This window comes from Ips typographus, linkage group LG3, assembly GCF_016097725.1.
Source record: "Ips typographus isolate SLU linkage group LG3, UJ_Ityp_2.0, whole genome shotgun sequence".
Classification (NCBI taxonomy): Eukaryota; Metazoa; Arthropoda; class Insecta; order Coleoptera; family Curculionidae; genus Ips; species Ips typographus.
The window spans coordinates 5,314,803-5,328,987 of NC_138424.1; the positions used below are offsets into that span (position 1 = coordinate 5,314,803).

Genomic DNA, 14,185 nt, shown 5'->3' on the forward strand with positions numbered 1-14,185 from the left:
AAGGAAAATAAACGTTTAAAGGGAGCTACGATCTTTTGTCAATTTTTTCCTTTACTCCAGAAGGGACCTTATATGGTAAACCAAGTACAAAAAAGCATTTTAAACTAGGGATGGGCGTAAATTAACCGTGACCGGTTATTTACCGGTAAAGTAAATTAAAATTGCAAAAGTTAGATTCAAGATATTAATTTCATTAAAGTCTACTTCGGTCAATATTGCCAATATTCTTAAAATAAAATCCTGAAAAATAAAGACTGATTAGGGATTTGTTATTTATTGTTTTAGAGATTTTGCTTTATCAATAATAAAATAAATACAGTAATACTTTTCTGACAAAGTGATTCTTGTACCAAATGAGTAACAAAATCGTATAACTTTTTAATGAAAAAGTATCATTTTCTATAAAGAAATATAACATTTTCTGCTTTTTGTCACTTTTCTTTCTTACCTCATGTTTAAATTATGACAAATAATATGTTTTTGAGATAAGAAAAATAACGCAAATTACTGAAAATTGTCATAAATCTCAGAAACACGTTTTGTATCGTATACTGCAAGAAAATGTTTCTATAAACCCTGAGTTTTGCAACTTTTGAGAACACTTTGACAGTTAAGCACAAAATAACCTGTGAAACCCACTTGGAGTAAGAAAATGACTGTTCTAAACAGATTTTTGAAATCCTCATTAAATTTTCTATCCAATAACCTAAAAAACACTACAAAATTTGATACAGACATTGAGAAAAGCGATTTCAAAGTTTGAACTGATAGAAACACAGTTTGAAAGAATAGTCAGGGACAATATTGCTTGTAAAAACCAACTTGTAGTAAGAAAATGACTGTTCTAAAGACATTTTTGAAATCCTCATTAAATTTTCTATCCAATAACCTAAAAAAACACTACAAAATTTGATACAGACATTGAGAAAAGCGATGTCTAAGTGTGAACTGATAGAAACACAGTTTGAAAGGACAGTCAGGGAAGAAATTGCCTATAAAAACCATTTGGAGTAAGAAAATGACTGTTCTAAACACATTTTTGAAATCCTTATTAAATTTTCTATCCAATAACCTAAAAAAACACTACAAAATTTGATACAGACATTGAGAAAAGCGATGTCAAAGTTTGAACTGATAGAAACACAGTTTGAAACGACAGTCAGGGAAGAAATTGCCTGTAAAAACCACTTGGAGTGAGAAAATTACTGTTTTAAGCACATTTTTGGAATCCTCATTAAATTTCCTAATCAATATCTTAAAAAACGCTTCAAAGTTTGATACAGTCAGGGAGAAAAGCGGTGATGACAGTTTGAAAGAATCGTCAGGGCAAAATCGCCTGTAAAACTACCTACTTGGAGTAAGAAAATAACTGTTTTAGGTAAATTTTTAAAATCCTCATTAAATTTCCTATTCTATAGCTTGAAAAATACTACAAATATTGCTACAGATTCAAATTTTCTTGGTAAAACTAAAATATTTTCTTTACCGGTAATTTACCTATCACTACGATTATATGTATTTTTTAATTTTATTTAGCATATTTCTACCAAAGCTCTTTATATTAGGTAAATTAATCACAAAAAAAGCAGAACATTTTAAAAATTGAAGAAATGCCATTTTAAATAAAGTGTAATTATGTCAATTTGTTATTTTGCTCCAGAATGGTTCCAATGCACAGCCATATTTATACTAAAAGACGTTATATTATAGGTGAAATAAGCACAAAAAAGGCACTTTTTAAACCTTTTAGTACTTTTTTGTGCTTATTTTAGCAAAAAATGAATAAAAACGATAATTGTCTGATCTACGCCAATCATTGTTTAAAGACAACTCACCTAAATAGAGCTGGTTCTCTTGCAACTCTAGCAGTTTCAAGGAAGCAGTATTGAAATCATTTATATCACTCCCCATCACTAAAGAATCAAACACTTCTCCAGTTTTATCAAAATACTCGGAAACTAACCTGAAGAACCTCAGAGAAGTGATAAGAATGTTGCGGCGTTTTTCCACTCTAAATTGCTTAAAATAGAACATCAGCTATACTCTAAAATGGCAACTAACCTGAGGGCAAAACTTTTACACACAAAATCCATGAACTCCTTCTGAGACACCAGATCAATTTGTTGCACTCCAGAACCTTCCAGAGCTTTGATTTTATGCAAAAGCTCCGCATACTTTCCGTAAGTTTCCACACAGTGAAGTTCTACACACTCGTGTTCGCGTCTTAATTCTTCAGCTGAAGATACATCGTATCCGACTTTTTGGTTGGCGTTCATTAATTGTTCAGCAGGACCTGCGCTCATTAACTAAGTCTTCAATCTTCAAATTTATACTGCTACAACAGACCTAAGATCCAGTTGGTGACCTTTACAACCCCTTTCTTCAGGTCGTTCAAGTCTTTGGCGTCGTACAAGCTTTTTCCAGTTTCGGTCCAGTCGGTTTCGATTTCCTGTTGTTTTTGTTTGATTTCCTCCAGAACTTTGTGGATCTTCTCGATCGTGTCCAGGGAGTCTTGGGGCGTAAATAGTCGATCAATGTGGTCTATCGATAGTTTTCTGGTGCGATTCTCGTACTCGATATTTTGCACCAGCTCTTTACCTGAAGGTATGTTAATCAAGTGTTAGAACGTAGTGAGGGGCGGAAATTTACCGTGACGGGTTATTTACCGGTAAGGTAAAGTAAAATTCAGTGTGTGACAGGAAAATTTACAAATTTTATGTAAATTACAATTTGGCCAGTAAATTTTTAAGTAAAGTCATTTTCTGTCAATATTGTCAAAATAAAAACCTGAAACATAAAGACTGAATAAAGGGCTGTTTTGATTTGTTATTTATTGTTTTGATTTATCAATAATAAAATAAATGCAGTAAAACTTTTCTGACAAAGTGATTCTTGTACCAAATGAGTAACAATCTTATGATTTTTTTATGAAAAAGCAGCCTTTATTAAAAACTGCATTTTCAGCTTTTTGTCACTTTTCTTTATTATTCCTTGTTAAAATTTTGACAAATAATATGATTTTGAGATGAAAAAAATGACGCAAATCTGAAGATATTGTTATTTAAAACACGTCTTGTTTCGAAAACTATATGATAACTGTGTTAAACTGTAATTCTTGCATATTCTAGAAAAATGTTGACATTTTTGACATAAATGACAGATATGATGTGGTTTTTGGAGCATAATTTAGCTAGGCAGTCACGTGACCACCGTCAAAATAACTGTCATAAATTTCAGAAACACGTTTTGTATCGAATTCAGCAAGAAAACTTTTCTAAACCCTGATTTTTGCAACTTTTGTGCACAGTTTTGATAGTCAGAGACAAAAATGCTTGTCAAATCCACTTGGAGTAAGAAAATTACAGTTCTAAGCACATTTTTGGAATCCTCATTAAATTTCCTTTCTAAGAACCTGAAAAAACACTACAAAGTTTGGTAAAATCACGGAGACAAGCGGTGTCAAAGTTTGAACTGCCGGAAACCCAGTTTTAGAGGATGGTCAGGGACAAAATCACCCTTAAAAACCCACTTGGAGTGAGAAAATGACTGTTTTAAGCACCTTTTTGGAATCCTCATTAAATTTCCTATACAAAAACCTGAAAAAACACTACAAAATTTGGTACAGTCAGGGACAAAAGCGGTGTCAAAAGTTGAACTCCCAGAAACACCGTTTCAAAGAACAGTCAAGGATAAAATCGCCTTAAAAACCCACTTGGTGAGAAAATGACTGTTTTAAGCACCTTTTTGGAATCCTCATTCAATTTCCTAGCCAATAACCTGAAAAAACACTACAAAATTAGGTACAGTCAGTGAGAAAAGCGGTGTCAAAATTTGAACTCCCAGAAACACAGTTTCAAAGAACAGTCAAGGATAAAATCGCCTTAAAAACCCACTTGGAGTGAGAAAATGTGTTTGTTGAAATGTGTTTTAAGCACCTTTTTGGAATCCTCATTAAATTTCCTATACAAAAACCTGAAAAAACACTACAAAATTTGGTACAGTCAGGGACAAAAGCGGTGTCAAAATTTGAACTCCCAGAAACACCGTTTCAAAGAACAGACAAGGATAAAATCGCCATAAAAACCCACTTGGAGTGATAAAATGACTGTTTTAAGCACCTTTTTGGAATCCTCATTAAATTCTTTATCCCATGACCTAAAAAACACAAAAAATTTTGATACAGTCAGGGCGAAAGCGGTGTGAAACTTTGAACTGTCGGAAACATGGTTTGAAAGGATGATCAGGGACAAAATCGCTTGTAAAACCACTTGAAGTGAGAAAATGACTGTTTTAAGCACATTTTTGGAATCCTCATCAAATTTCCTATACAAAAACATGAAAAACACTACAAAATTTGGTACAGTCAGGGACAAAAGCGGTGTCAAAGTTTGAACGAGCACAAGAAACATAGTTTAAACGAACAGTCAGGAACAAACTTGCCTGTAAAATCAACTTGGAGTGTGAAAATTACAGTTTTAAGCATATTTTTGAAATCCCCATTATATTTCCTATCCAATAACTTTCAAAAAACACTAAAAAATGTGGTACAGTCAGGGAGAAAAGCGGTGTGAAACTTTGAACTGCCAGAAACACAGTTTGAAAGGTCAGTCAGCGACAAAATCGCCTGTAAAACCCACTTGGAGTGAGAAAATGGCTGTTTTAAGCACATTTTCATCATATCCAATAATCTCAAAAAACACTACAAAATTTAGTACAGTCAGGGAGAAACTAAATATGATAATTATGCATTGTCAAACTCAAACCACCTTAGTTTCTTATAAATTTGAAGTCAAAAGAACTAACCAGTTTCAGTGACATTGTGAACCAACATTTGAGTAGCTTCCTCCATATCGCAGCTGGCGTTTATAGCCTCCTCAACTTGACTAGCCCTCAACGCTTTACTCCTCAATACGTGCAGGCGCAGCTCTTCTAGTTCTTTCACCGTAATTTCGGCGTCCTTGTAAAATTCCTCGACTCTCTTTAAACATTTAAAAAAAAACAGCATTAGTGTGGTTTCTTTAACAACCCACACACCTAAACCGTTATCGTGCTTCGATACCTTTATGGCAGCATTCGAGAAAAAATGTGAGTGAATCTTTAAATAAACAAGTTTTATCTCCCCAGGCTAGGTAATACAAGAAGATTTTAATTCAGAATTATGTTTGACTTAACAATTAGCAGGTTGAATAACCTGTCTTGTTGTCTGTGGTGTTTATGGGTTTTGATAATACAGGATGTTCGATTGTTGGAATGTTGTCATCCCTAATAGATGCTAAGTGGTGTTGATTAACAATGTAGAGAAACTATGAATAGACGAGCTGATTTTCTAAGAAGATGTATACTATTGATGTTAGTTTATAAGTACCTAATTTGATCTTTAAGAAAATGAGAAAATTTCAATGCAAAAACGTTAAATATTTAAGATAACATTATTTCTTGCCAAAGAATCAGCAAAAATGTATGTCCTAAAATAGAGTGCCCTAAATATGTGTATGAAACCTTGAAGACTTGAATTCTGCACCAAGTTTCTAAAGAATAAACCTGAAGAATATAAAACCCAAAAACCTAGAAGTTTTTGGTATTAAATCAAACTTAAATGCTGAACTTCCTCTTTATATCATCAAATTCATTAAAATATCTACGTTTCAAATTACCAAACTCTTGAAATCTGCTTCTAAAACATTCAAATTTGAAAATCGACCCAACACTGAGTTTTAGGATAAAGTAGTTATGATGGTACTTATTAAGGTACTTTGAAAGCAATAATTGAAAATATATTTCGCTAAACTTACTTGGCGATTTTCCACCCATTTTTGATGGTCATAAACCAAACTGCCACCCAATTCGGTAGGTAGCTGCGTTGGGTCTATAAACTTGTTCAGCCTTGATCTTGGTATAAACACCACCTGAAACTGGAATTTTGATACTTTCAAATTTAAGTTATCTCAAAAAACTGACCTCCTGATCAGGTTGTGGGGTTGTACAGTTCTCCACCCTTTGTTTATCCCAAAACCCGTCAGGTTTCAACACTATCAGCCTTTTTAACTGTCCTTCTGGGACCACCTCAGTAATTTGTTTGATGCAGGACCTGGACACCCTCCAACTACCCTTCCTGGCGTCCAAAATAACCGTCACCCCTTTCTTTTTTGTTGAATCGCTGCAATTCCAACAACCTGCACTTTCTCCATTATTAATCTTACGACTTATTTATACAGACGAAGAGAAAGTTACGCCAGATAACAGTCTCGTTCGAGGTGTTCGTTGATAATTAACATATAAAAGAATTGTTTTCAGTAATCCCCTGCTAGACCCATAAAAATTCCAGTCAATCCCCTTATCGCCTCAATAGGTACGCCATTTTCAAGGTGCAGGAGAATGGTTCTAATCGGTGTTGTTTACGAGTGTACACGTACCTGAATATAGAAAGCAAATACTTTATGGGTACGGTTATCTGCAAGGAAGCGGTTTCTGGTTGTAATGTCACTAGAAATATGGGGCGGCCTTCTTTGTCCAATCCACCTGGTAGGGTAATATTGGCGGTTTGCAAGCAGGACACGTCCAACTTGTCTTCCATAATCTGGAATTTTAAATCGTACATTTTTCATTCGGGCTCGTTAGATGACTACTAAAAAGCAGAGCTTGAAAGCTAATTATTTCTGAAAAAGAGATACAAAAAAACAATGATTTTCAACGCTTAAGCTGCAAAAGGTTTAATTTAAGCTAGGTTGTTAAACTATTTTTGCGAAAAAATAGTGTATTATCTATAGTAAGATTATAATCAAGTTAATTTTCAGTATAAATTCAGAAATCCTCTTTGAAATGCTTCTAGTTTAGCCACTGTTTAGTTGCAAAACTGTTTGAAGGTATCTTACTGCTATAACCAGAGATATGGAACATTGTCAGAAATTTATTTCTCGAAAAAATTACAAGAGAATCTAAGGAAATTTAGGAGAATTCAAAAAAATAATAAAGAAAAGCAACAATGCAAGCAAATGAAATTTGGACTATTTGAAAATTATAAAATATCGAATAAAAAATGTTTTCGTTGGGGAACCACACTGTAAATAGTCTTTACAGCTTCATGGAGGCAAATTAGACAGTTTTGACTTGAATACTTTTCTTGCGTCACGTGACAGCTGTCATAACTGTCGAAAACCGTTCACCAGTGACCTGAATATATAAAATTACAATAATGTCTATTTAAGAAATAAATACTGGAAGTTTTGTTTAAAGCTCCATGAAGCGAAATTTGACAGATTGAACGTTAAGGAACGTCACGTCACAGCTGTCACAACTGTCAAAACTTACTCACAGTGACCTAAAAGTATAAAATGACAAATATTAGATGTTTTTCTTTCAGGAATTTCACTGTAACTTGTGTTTACAGCTCGATGCAGCAAAATTTAACAGTTGAGATGTTAAGGAAAATTTTAATACTTTACTTGCGTCACGTGACAGCTGTCATTACTGTTAAAACTCACTCACCATTGACCTGAAGGTATAAAATACCAAATAGACGTGTTTCTTTGAGGAATTTCACTGTAAGTTGTGTTTAAAGCTCCATGGGGCGAAATTTACCAATTGGGACGTTAAGAAACACGTAAATATCTGCTTGCGTCACGTGACAGCTGACATAACTGTCAAACATCATTCACCAGTGACTTGAAACTATAAAATTCCGAATAAATCTGTTTCTTTGAGGAATTTTTCTGTACGTTGTGTTTACAGCTCAATGCAGCAAAATTTAACAGTTGAGATGTTAAGGAAAATTTTAATACTTTACTTGCGTCACGTGACAGCTGTCATTACTGTTAAAACTCACTCACCATTGACCTGAAGGTATAAAATACCAAATAGACGTGTTTCTTTGAGGAATTTCACTGTAAGTTGTGTTTAAAGCTCCATGGGGCGAAATTTACCAATTGGGACGTTAAGAAACACGTAAATATCTGCTTGCGTCACGTGACAGCTGACATAACTGTCAAACATCATTCACCAGTGACTTGAAACTATAAAATTCCGAATAAATCTGTTTCTTTGAGGAATTTTTCTGTACGTTGTGTTTACAGCTCAATGCAGCAAAATTTAACAGTTGAGATGTTAAGGAAAATTTTAATACTTTACTTGCGTCACGTGACAGCTGTCATTAATGTTAAAACTCACTCACCATTGACCTGAAGGTATAAAATACCAAATAGACGTGTTTCTTTGAGGAATTTCACTGTAAGTTGTGTTTAAAGCTCCATGGGGCGAAATTTACCAATTGGGACGTTAAGAAACACGTAAATATCTGCTTTCGTCACGTGACAGCTGACATAACTGTCAAACATCACTCACCAGTGACTTGAAACTATAAAATTCCAAATAAATCTGTTTCTTTGAGGAATTTTACTGTAAGTTGTGTTTACAGCTCAATGCAGCAAAATTTAACAGTTGAGATGTTAAGGAAAATATTAATACTTTACTTGCGTCACGTGACAGCTGTCATAACTGTCAAAACTCACGCACCAGTAACCCCCGTAAAATATAAAATGTGAAATTTGTTGTTTCTTTTAAAATTTTGCTCGATAGAGCTATAAACACAATGTGCAGTGTGATTTATCCAACCGGTAGAACTATTTTGGATTGGTAATTTCGCGGACATGGACATGATTTTTGAGTCAAGACTCAGAAGACAATTTCTGTTTCTGAGCTGCAACTGTTTGAGAGCTTCTAGTGACTATTTTTAAAGATCAGAAGACAGTTTTGGAGACATTAATACCACTGGGATTTCTGAAAAAAATTGAAATCGAAGGCAGCTTTTATATAACCCAAATAATAGAAAAACGTGCATCCTAGATAGAAAAAAGATGTAGTGCTCCATCATTCCTTTCACAAAAATATAGATTATAGAATAACTAATATTGATATTTCAAAGCCAATAAGCGCAAACATATTTCGCTGAGTTATCATCCTTATTTCTTCTTGCTTTACTCTTTTTTTGCGGAATTACCTATTAAAGCATTTGATCATAATATATTTAAGTTGGTGCATCTTCCCCTGAAAACCTCGTAAAAATTAACAACTACTTGGTTGTAACTGAAAGGAATATGGTTGATTTTTGTTCTAAATTATTTTTTATTAATCTTCTGTATTTTACTTTTCATGACAGAATTCAGCAAAAAAGTAAATAAAAAAGTAAACTTTAGAAAGCCATTTTGTCCTTACAGACCTCAGAAAGGAGATATTTACTTAGGAATGTTTAATTACACTATGACAAAAATGGGATATAGATATAAATCATAAAAATATAATTGAAAGACAAAATATGTTTTGAATGTGAGGTTTGCTCATTTATTTGTCACATTCAGAACAGTATCTGGTACATTGTTACGTCATTCCACTTTACTTTGATTTTTGCCATAATTCATTTCATTTTTTAAATAGTTTGTTCATCTTATTAATTACCTACTATTACAATTTTCTGAATGTGAATTGGAAAAACAGCTACAGTAACGACATTGTGCAAGTAAATCATTAACAAACTTTGATAACAATTTTAATTTCAAAGCACTGAATATGTAGTTCCGGTAAAAAATGCGAAATCCATTGTTTTTGTGTTTTTTTGCAGAACCTAGTGGAACCTCATTAAATCCACGTTTTGTTCACTGATCCGTCAGAAAGTTAATTTAATTAATACACAAATTAACAAACAATAAATAACAATTAGGTGTTGTGTGTTGATTATTTAATACAATTTATTATGTAACAGAAAGCAATTAATTTTTCATAAAGTACACATCATGTATCATGCAATTTTGGAAAACAATCAAAATTTCCTCAGTAAATTTGTATTTAAAATAAGAAAATAGATATTAGATACATTGTTGATTCTAGTGTATTTTGATTTTAAAAATTATGTTTTCAATTTCAATTTATTTCTTCTGCTAAACATACATTGTTTATTTTCACACGTCAAAGGCACAAACAATGTTAAAAAAACATTAGTATTAAATTACAAACACTTGGATGAACAAAATTACAATAAACTAGGAACACTTGATACTAAAACTGTATTATTACTATTATAAAAAGTAATATATAAATAATAAGAAGATGGAAACGATACGAAATTCATTGTTGTAATTTTTTGCAGAATCTAGTGGAACCTCATTAAATTCACGTTTTCTTCACTGATCCATCAGAAAGTGGATATATCTTCAGAATTAATTCACAAATGAAAAAACAATAAATAACAATTATGTGTTGTGTGTTGATTATTTAATACAATTTTAGTAACAATGGGCAATTAATACAGTGTGTCCAGGAGAAGGTGGGCCACTATATGAGGATCTTGAAAACGGTTAGAGATTTTTGATTAAATGGGTGATTAAATGATTAAACATCCTCAACTTGCTGCAATGCTGCAAGAAGTGGTTGTCCTTAAAATAGTAAAAAAAAATACAGGATTTCTGGACTAATTTACTATTTAGTGTAAAATTGAACATTCAAGACTTTACTAAGACTAAAGTACAACTCAATTTTCTAGACAGAAACAAGTATTCAATTAAACACTAGAAACCAGTCCAAATTAAATGTTTGGACTAATAAAATTCATTTCTAAAAATTAGTTCTCAACACTAATATTGCAGCATTTAGTGCCAAAATTGTTTACTTTTATCACTGAAGAGTCTGAAACTTGACTTTTACTATTAGAAGTAGTCTTAAAGTAGATTTTTCAGTCTTAAAGCACTAAAAACAGTCCGAATTTCTTAGTAATGCTACCATTTCTTCACCCATGATGTGTAAAAATCAATAAAGAAACTTGAAGTAACCTTTTCCAAGACTATGGACAGTGTACAAACTGACTTTCAGGCCTGATAAGTCAAAAATTTTGTGAAGATAGTCTGGAAGCACGATTTTTTTGAAAACAGCTTTACAAAGCACTAAAAACAGTCTAAATGTTTAAGAAATGCTTGAATTTTTAGCATTAAGATGCCTAGAAGTCAATTTAATAGTGACAAAGATTGGAATGATATTTTTAAGTCTATGGAGAATGTAAATATTGTTTTTAAGTCTGCTATGTCAAAAACTTGGTAAAGATAGTCTTGAAACTCGATTTTCCAAGGTGAAAGCAGTTTTCAAGCACTCAAAATAGTCCAGAGTACTAATAAAATTAAAAGCAAGCTTAAAAAAGTTAGTTTTCAAGTCAATTTTCATAAACCTAATGACAATGTACCTAATGACTGTACCTAATGACTGTATTTAGGACTATTTTCAAGCCTAAAATACGGAAATTTTTCTTCAAATTATGACAACATACTTCAAATGTAAATTTTAAGCTTCGAATGTCACTTTTCATTAGTTCAGAGTTAGTTTTTGGTCTCTAAGTCAAAATGAATTTGTAGTCTAGAATTCTAGGAAAAGTAGTTAGTAGTTAGAAAAAGTCAAATTTTATTACTAAAACCTCTCTATTTGTCTCAAAACTATGAAAACTGTATAAAAATGCATGTCAACATATTTTTTGATTTGCTATAGAATGGTAAATTATTGACACTTAAATCTGGACGACCCTGTATACTAATATTACATACTAACCTAACCTAATCTCACATCGGTATAAGCCATAATGAAGACAATCAGAACTGCTTCAAGACACTAGTTAAGTTTCAGCATCATTTGAGGACATTTTAAAGACAGTAAGATAGTTTCAGGGCAGTAGCAAGCTTAGAAATTGAAATTGAACGATCTTAAGACCGTAAAAAGAGCTTTAAGACACTACAAACGTCAAATTTTGGCAAATTAAAGAGAGTAAAACGTTTTGAGGATCAATTTTAGTAATTTTAGGACAGTAAGACAGCTGCAAGACAGTTATTAAACTTACCAGGACAGTTATGGCAATTTGAAGACATTTTGAAGACGGTAAGATAGTTTCAAGACAGTAATAAAGCTTAGAACTTGATATTTAACAATCTCAAGACCGTTGAAGGAGCTTCAAGTCGCTTGAAACGCCAAATTTGGCAAATTAACGAGAGTAAAACGTTTTGAACAGAAATTTTAACAATTACAAGGCAATAAGACAGCTTCAAGACAATTATTAAATTTACCAGGACAATTGTAAGAATTGCACGACAATAAGAAGAGTCTCAAAACACTAGTACAGCTTTTAACATAATTTGAAGACGGTAAGATAGTTTCAACACAGTAGCAAAGCTAAGAACTTGATAAGTAACAATCTCAAGACAGTAAAAGAGCTTCAAGACATTTGAAACGTCAAATTTTTGTGAAATTAAAGATACTCTCTTTTTTGACAAACGTTTTGAACATCAGTTTTAACAATTTTACGGCAATAAGACAGCTTCAAGACAGTATTTAACCTTACCAGGACAATTATGGCAAATTTGAAGACAAATCGTTGTACTTTGCGTTATTGTTACTACATTTCTAAGTGGCTTTTGCAGTAGCATGAAAAATATATTACTTTTACCGTTTCTCTTTTAAAACAGGTGGTCAATCTTGCCTCAAGATATCATTAAAAAAAAATTGCACCTGCACCACACCTGACATTAACTTTCTTGCAATAAAAAGTCAGTGATGATAGTCAAATTAAATTTAAAAGTAGTAATTAACAATATCACTGCCATTGTTAATTTTTCTTGAACAAGTTTCACCAACTGATCCGAAAAAAATGTGTTTAATTAGGATCAGTTTTATACTTTTATGATAACAGCTAATTAAACGTTAATCTGAAGATTAATCTATAGATGACAGTGCTAGTTTAGGGAGTTTAATCATCAGATTGACGTTAAGCTGAATCTAGAAACTGGTTCTTATAATTGCTGAGTGCACTGTATTAAATTTAATTACATTTTGAAATAATTAGTTACACCTTAAATTTAGACCAAAAAGTATTTATTAATTACAACTTCTATAATACAATATGGTTAATTTAGCAAGTTTTTTACACTTTTATGGTAAATAATAAAATTCCTCTGTAATTAAGCATACAACTAGCTTTCTAAATAGTACTGTATAAAAAGTTTGTGAATAATCTATAATAACTATCATAAAAACTTAATAACTTGTATAGGTAGGTATTAAAATAAATGAAAAAATAGTTACTTTACATAATATGCATTTGTAATGGTTACAATTTTTCTTTAATGGAAATACTCACTTAATGATGGAATTTAAACCAAAGTGGTTCCGGTAAAAATTGCCATACCCATCATTGTTGTTTTGTTATTATTGCCGAACCTATTATACAATAGAATAAAAAAAAATAGGTGGTCAGTCTTGTATCGAGATATCATTAAAAAAACATAATATAAATAAATGTTTAGTGTATACAATCAAATTGAACCCGCGAAGCATTTATTATGCATTTATTTAAGTAAATAATTCAATTAATTACCTTATTTATGGTTCCTAATCACCACATAGAACCACAAAAACTTTACACTATTCGCAAATACGCTCGAAGGCAATTAAATAACTTTCGTAAGCGATAGGCCATGTTTCGAGCGCGGTCAAACCCACATGGTATTCCGTTGGTACCCAGCGTGGTACTGCTGGTAATCCTGGTACTGTAGGTAATCTTCCAGTTCTCTCTAGCAGCCAACGTTGCCAAGTATGCGTAAAAGTGCGGTTCACGCCCCCTTAAACAGCTTCGCATGCACTTTGATGGGTGAAAGTACCATTGGAGCGTCAAAATGTTTGATACAGGTCAAAGCGCCTGATTTAATTGTAGCCTGATGGGTCGAATATGGGTTGATTAGGGTCAATTTGGCAATAGTGCATTCTTGAGAGTGTGTCACGACGACCACGAAATCACACCCATTCTTGGGTCGGTCGCTTTTCTTATCCATACGTTGGATTGTTGTCTTATTTGTTCGGTTGCGGATGTCAATAAGTCAAACGGTTTTAAATGTGGTGATAATTGAGGCTTCCGATAGTTTTGCTGGACTTATATTAGTTAGGTTTTTATATACCCGTTATTTTTGTACATTAATTTTTTAGAAACGTCTATTAAAGTAGTTAAAAAGCAATTTTTTGAGTTTTGGCAATAATAAAATAAAATTCTCTTAAATAATGGATTTTGCTTATTTTTGTGAGGTAAATCTATTAATGATAACTAGAGTTCGGGTTAAAAAGCACTAAAATCGTGAAAAAAAGCGCTTAAAAAGCTAATTTTTCTCAAAAAAGC

General features: G+C 32.4%; 1 protein-coding gene across 1 annotated transcript in view; it reads right to left on the bottom strand.

Moving 5' to 3' along the window:
• LOC145725983 (uncharacterized) overlaps nucleotides 1-13,554 on the bottom strand; it is a 191,245-nt gene extending 177,691 nt beyond the window's left edge. Inside the window, exons 1-8 of the mRNA XM_081974908.1 lie at nucleotides 13,394-13,554; nucleotides 6,414-6,577; nucleotides 5,959-6,157; nucleotides 5,793-5,906; nucleotides 4,804-4,978; nucleotides 2,347-2,598; nucleotides 2,062-2,293; nucleotides 1,836-2,011 (exon numbers count right to left, since the gene is read on the bottom strand). Of these exons, the coding sequence (XP_081831034.1) occupies nucleotides 1,836-2,011; nucleotides 2,062-2,293; nucleotides 2,347-2,598; nucleotides 4,804-4,978; nucleotides 5,793-5,906; nucleotides 5,959-6,157; nucleotides 6,414-6,574 (1,309 nt within the window). The 5' untranslated portion in view covers nucleotides 6,575-6,577; nucleotides 13,394-13,554. The remainder of the gene's footprint in view (nucleotides 1-1,835; nucleotides 2,012-2,061; nucleotides 2,294-2,346; nucleotides 2,599-4,803; nucleotides 4,979-5,792; nucleotides 5,907-5,958; nucleotides 6,158-6,413; nucleotides 6,578-13,393) is intronic.
• Between the last annotated feature and the right edge of the window lie 631 nt (nucleotides 13,555-14,185).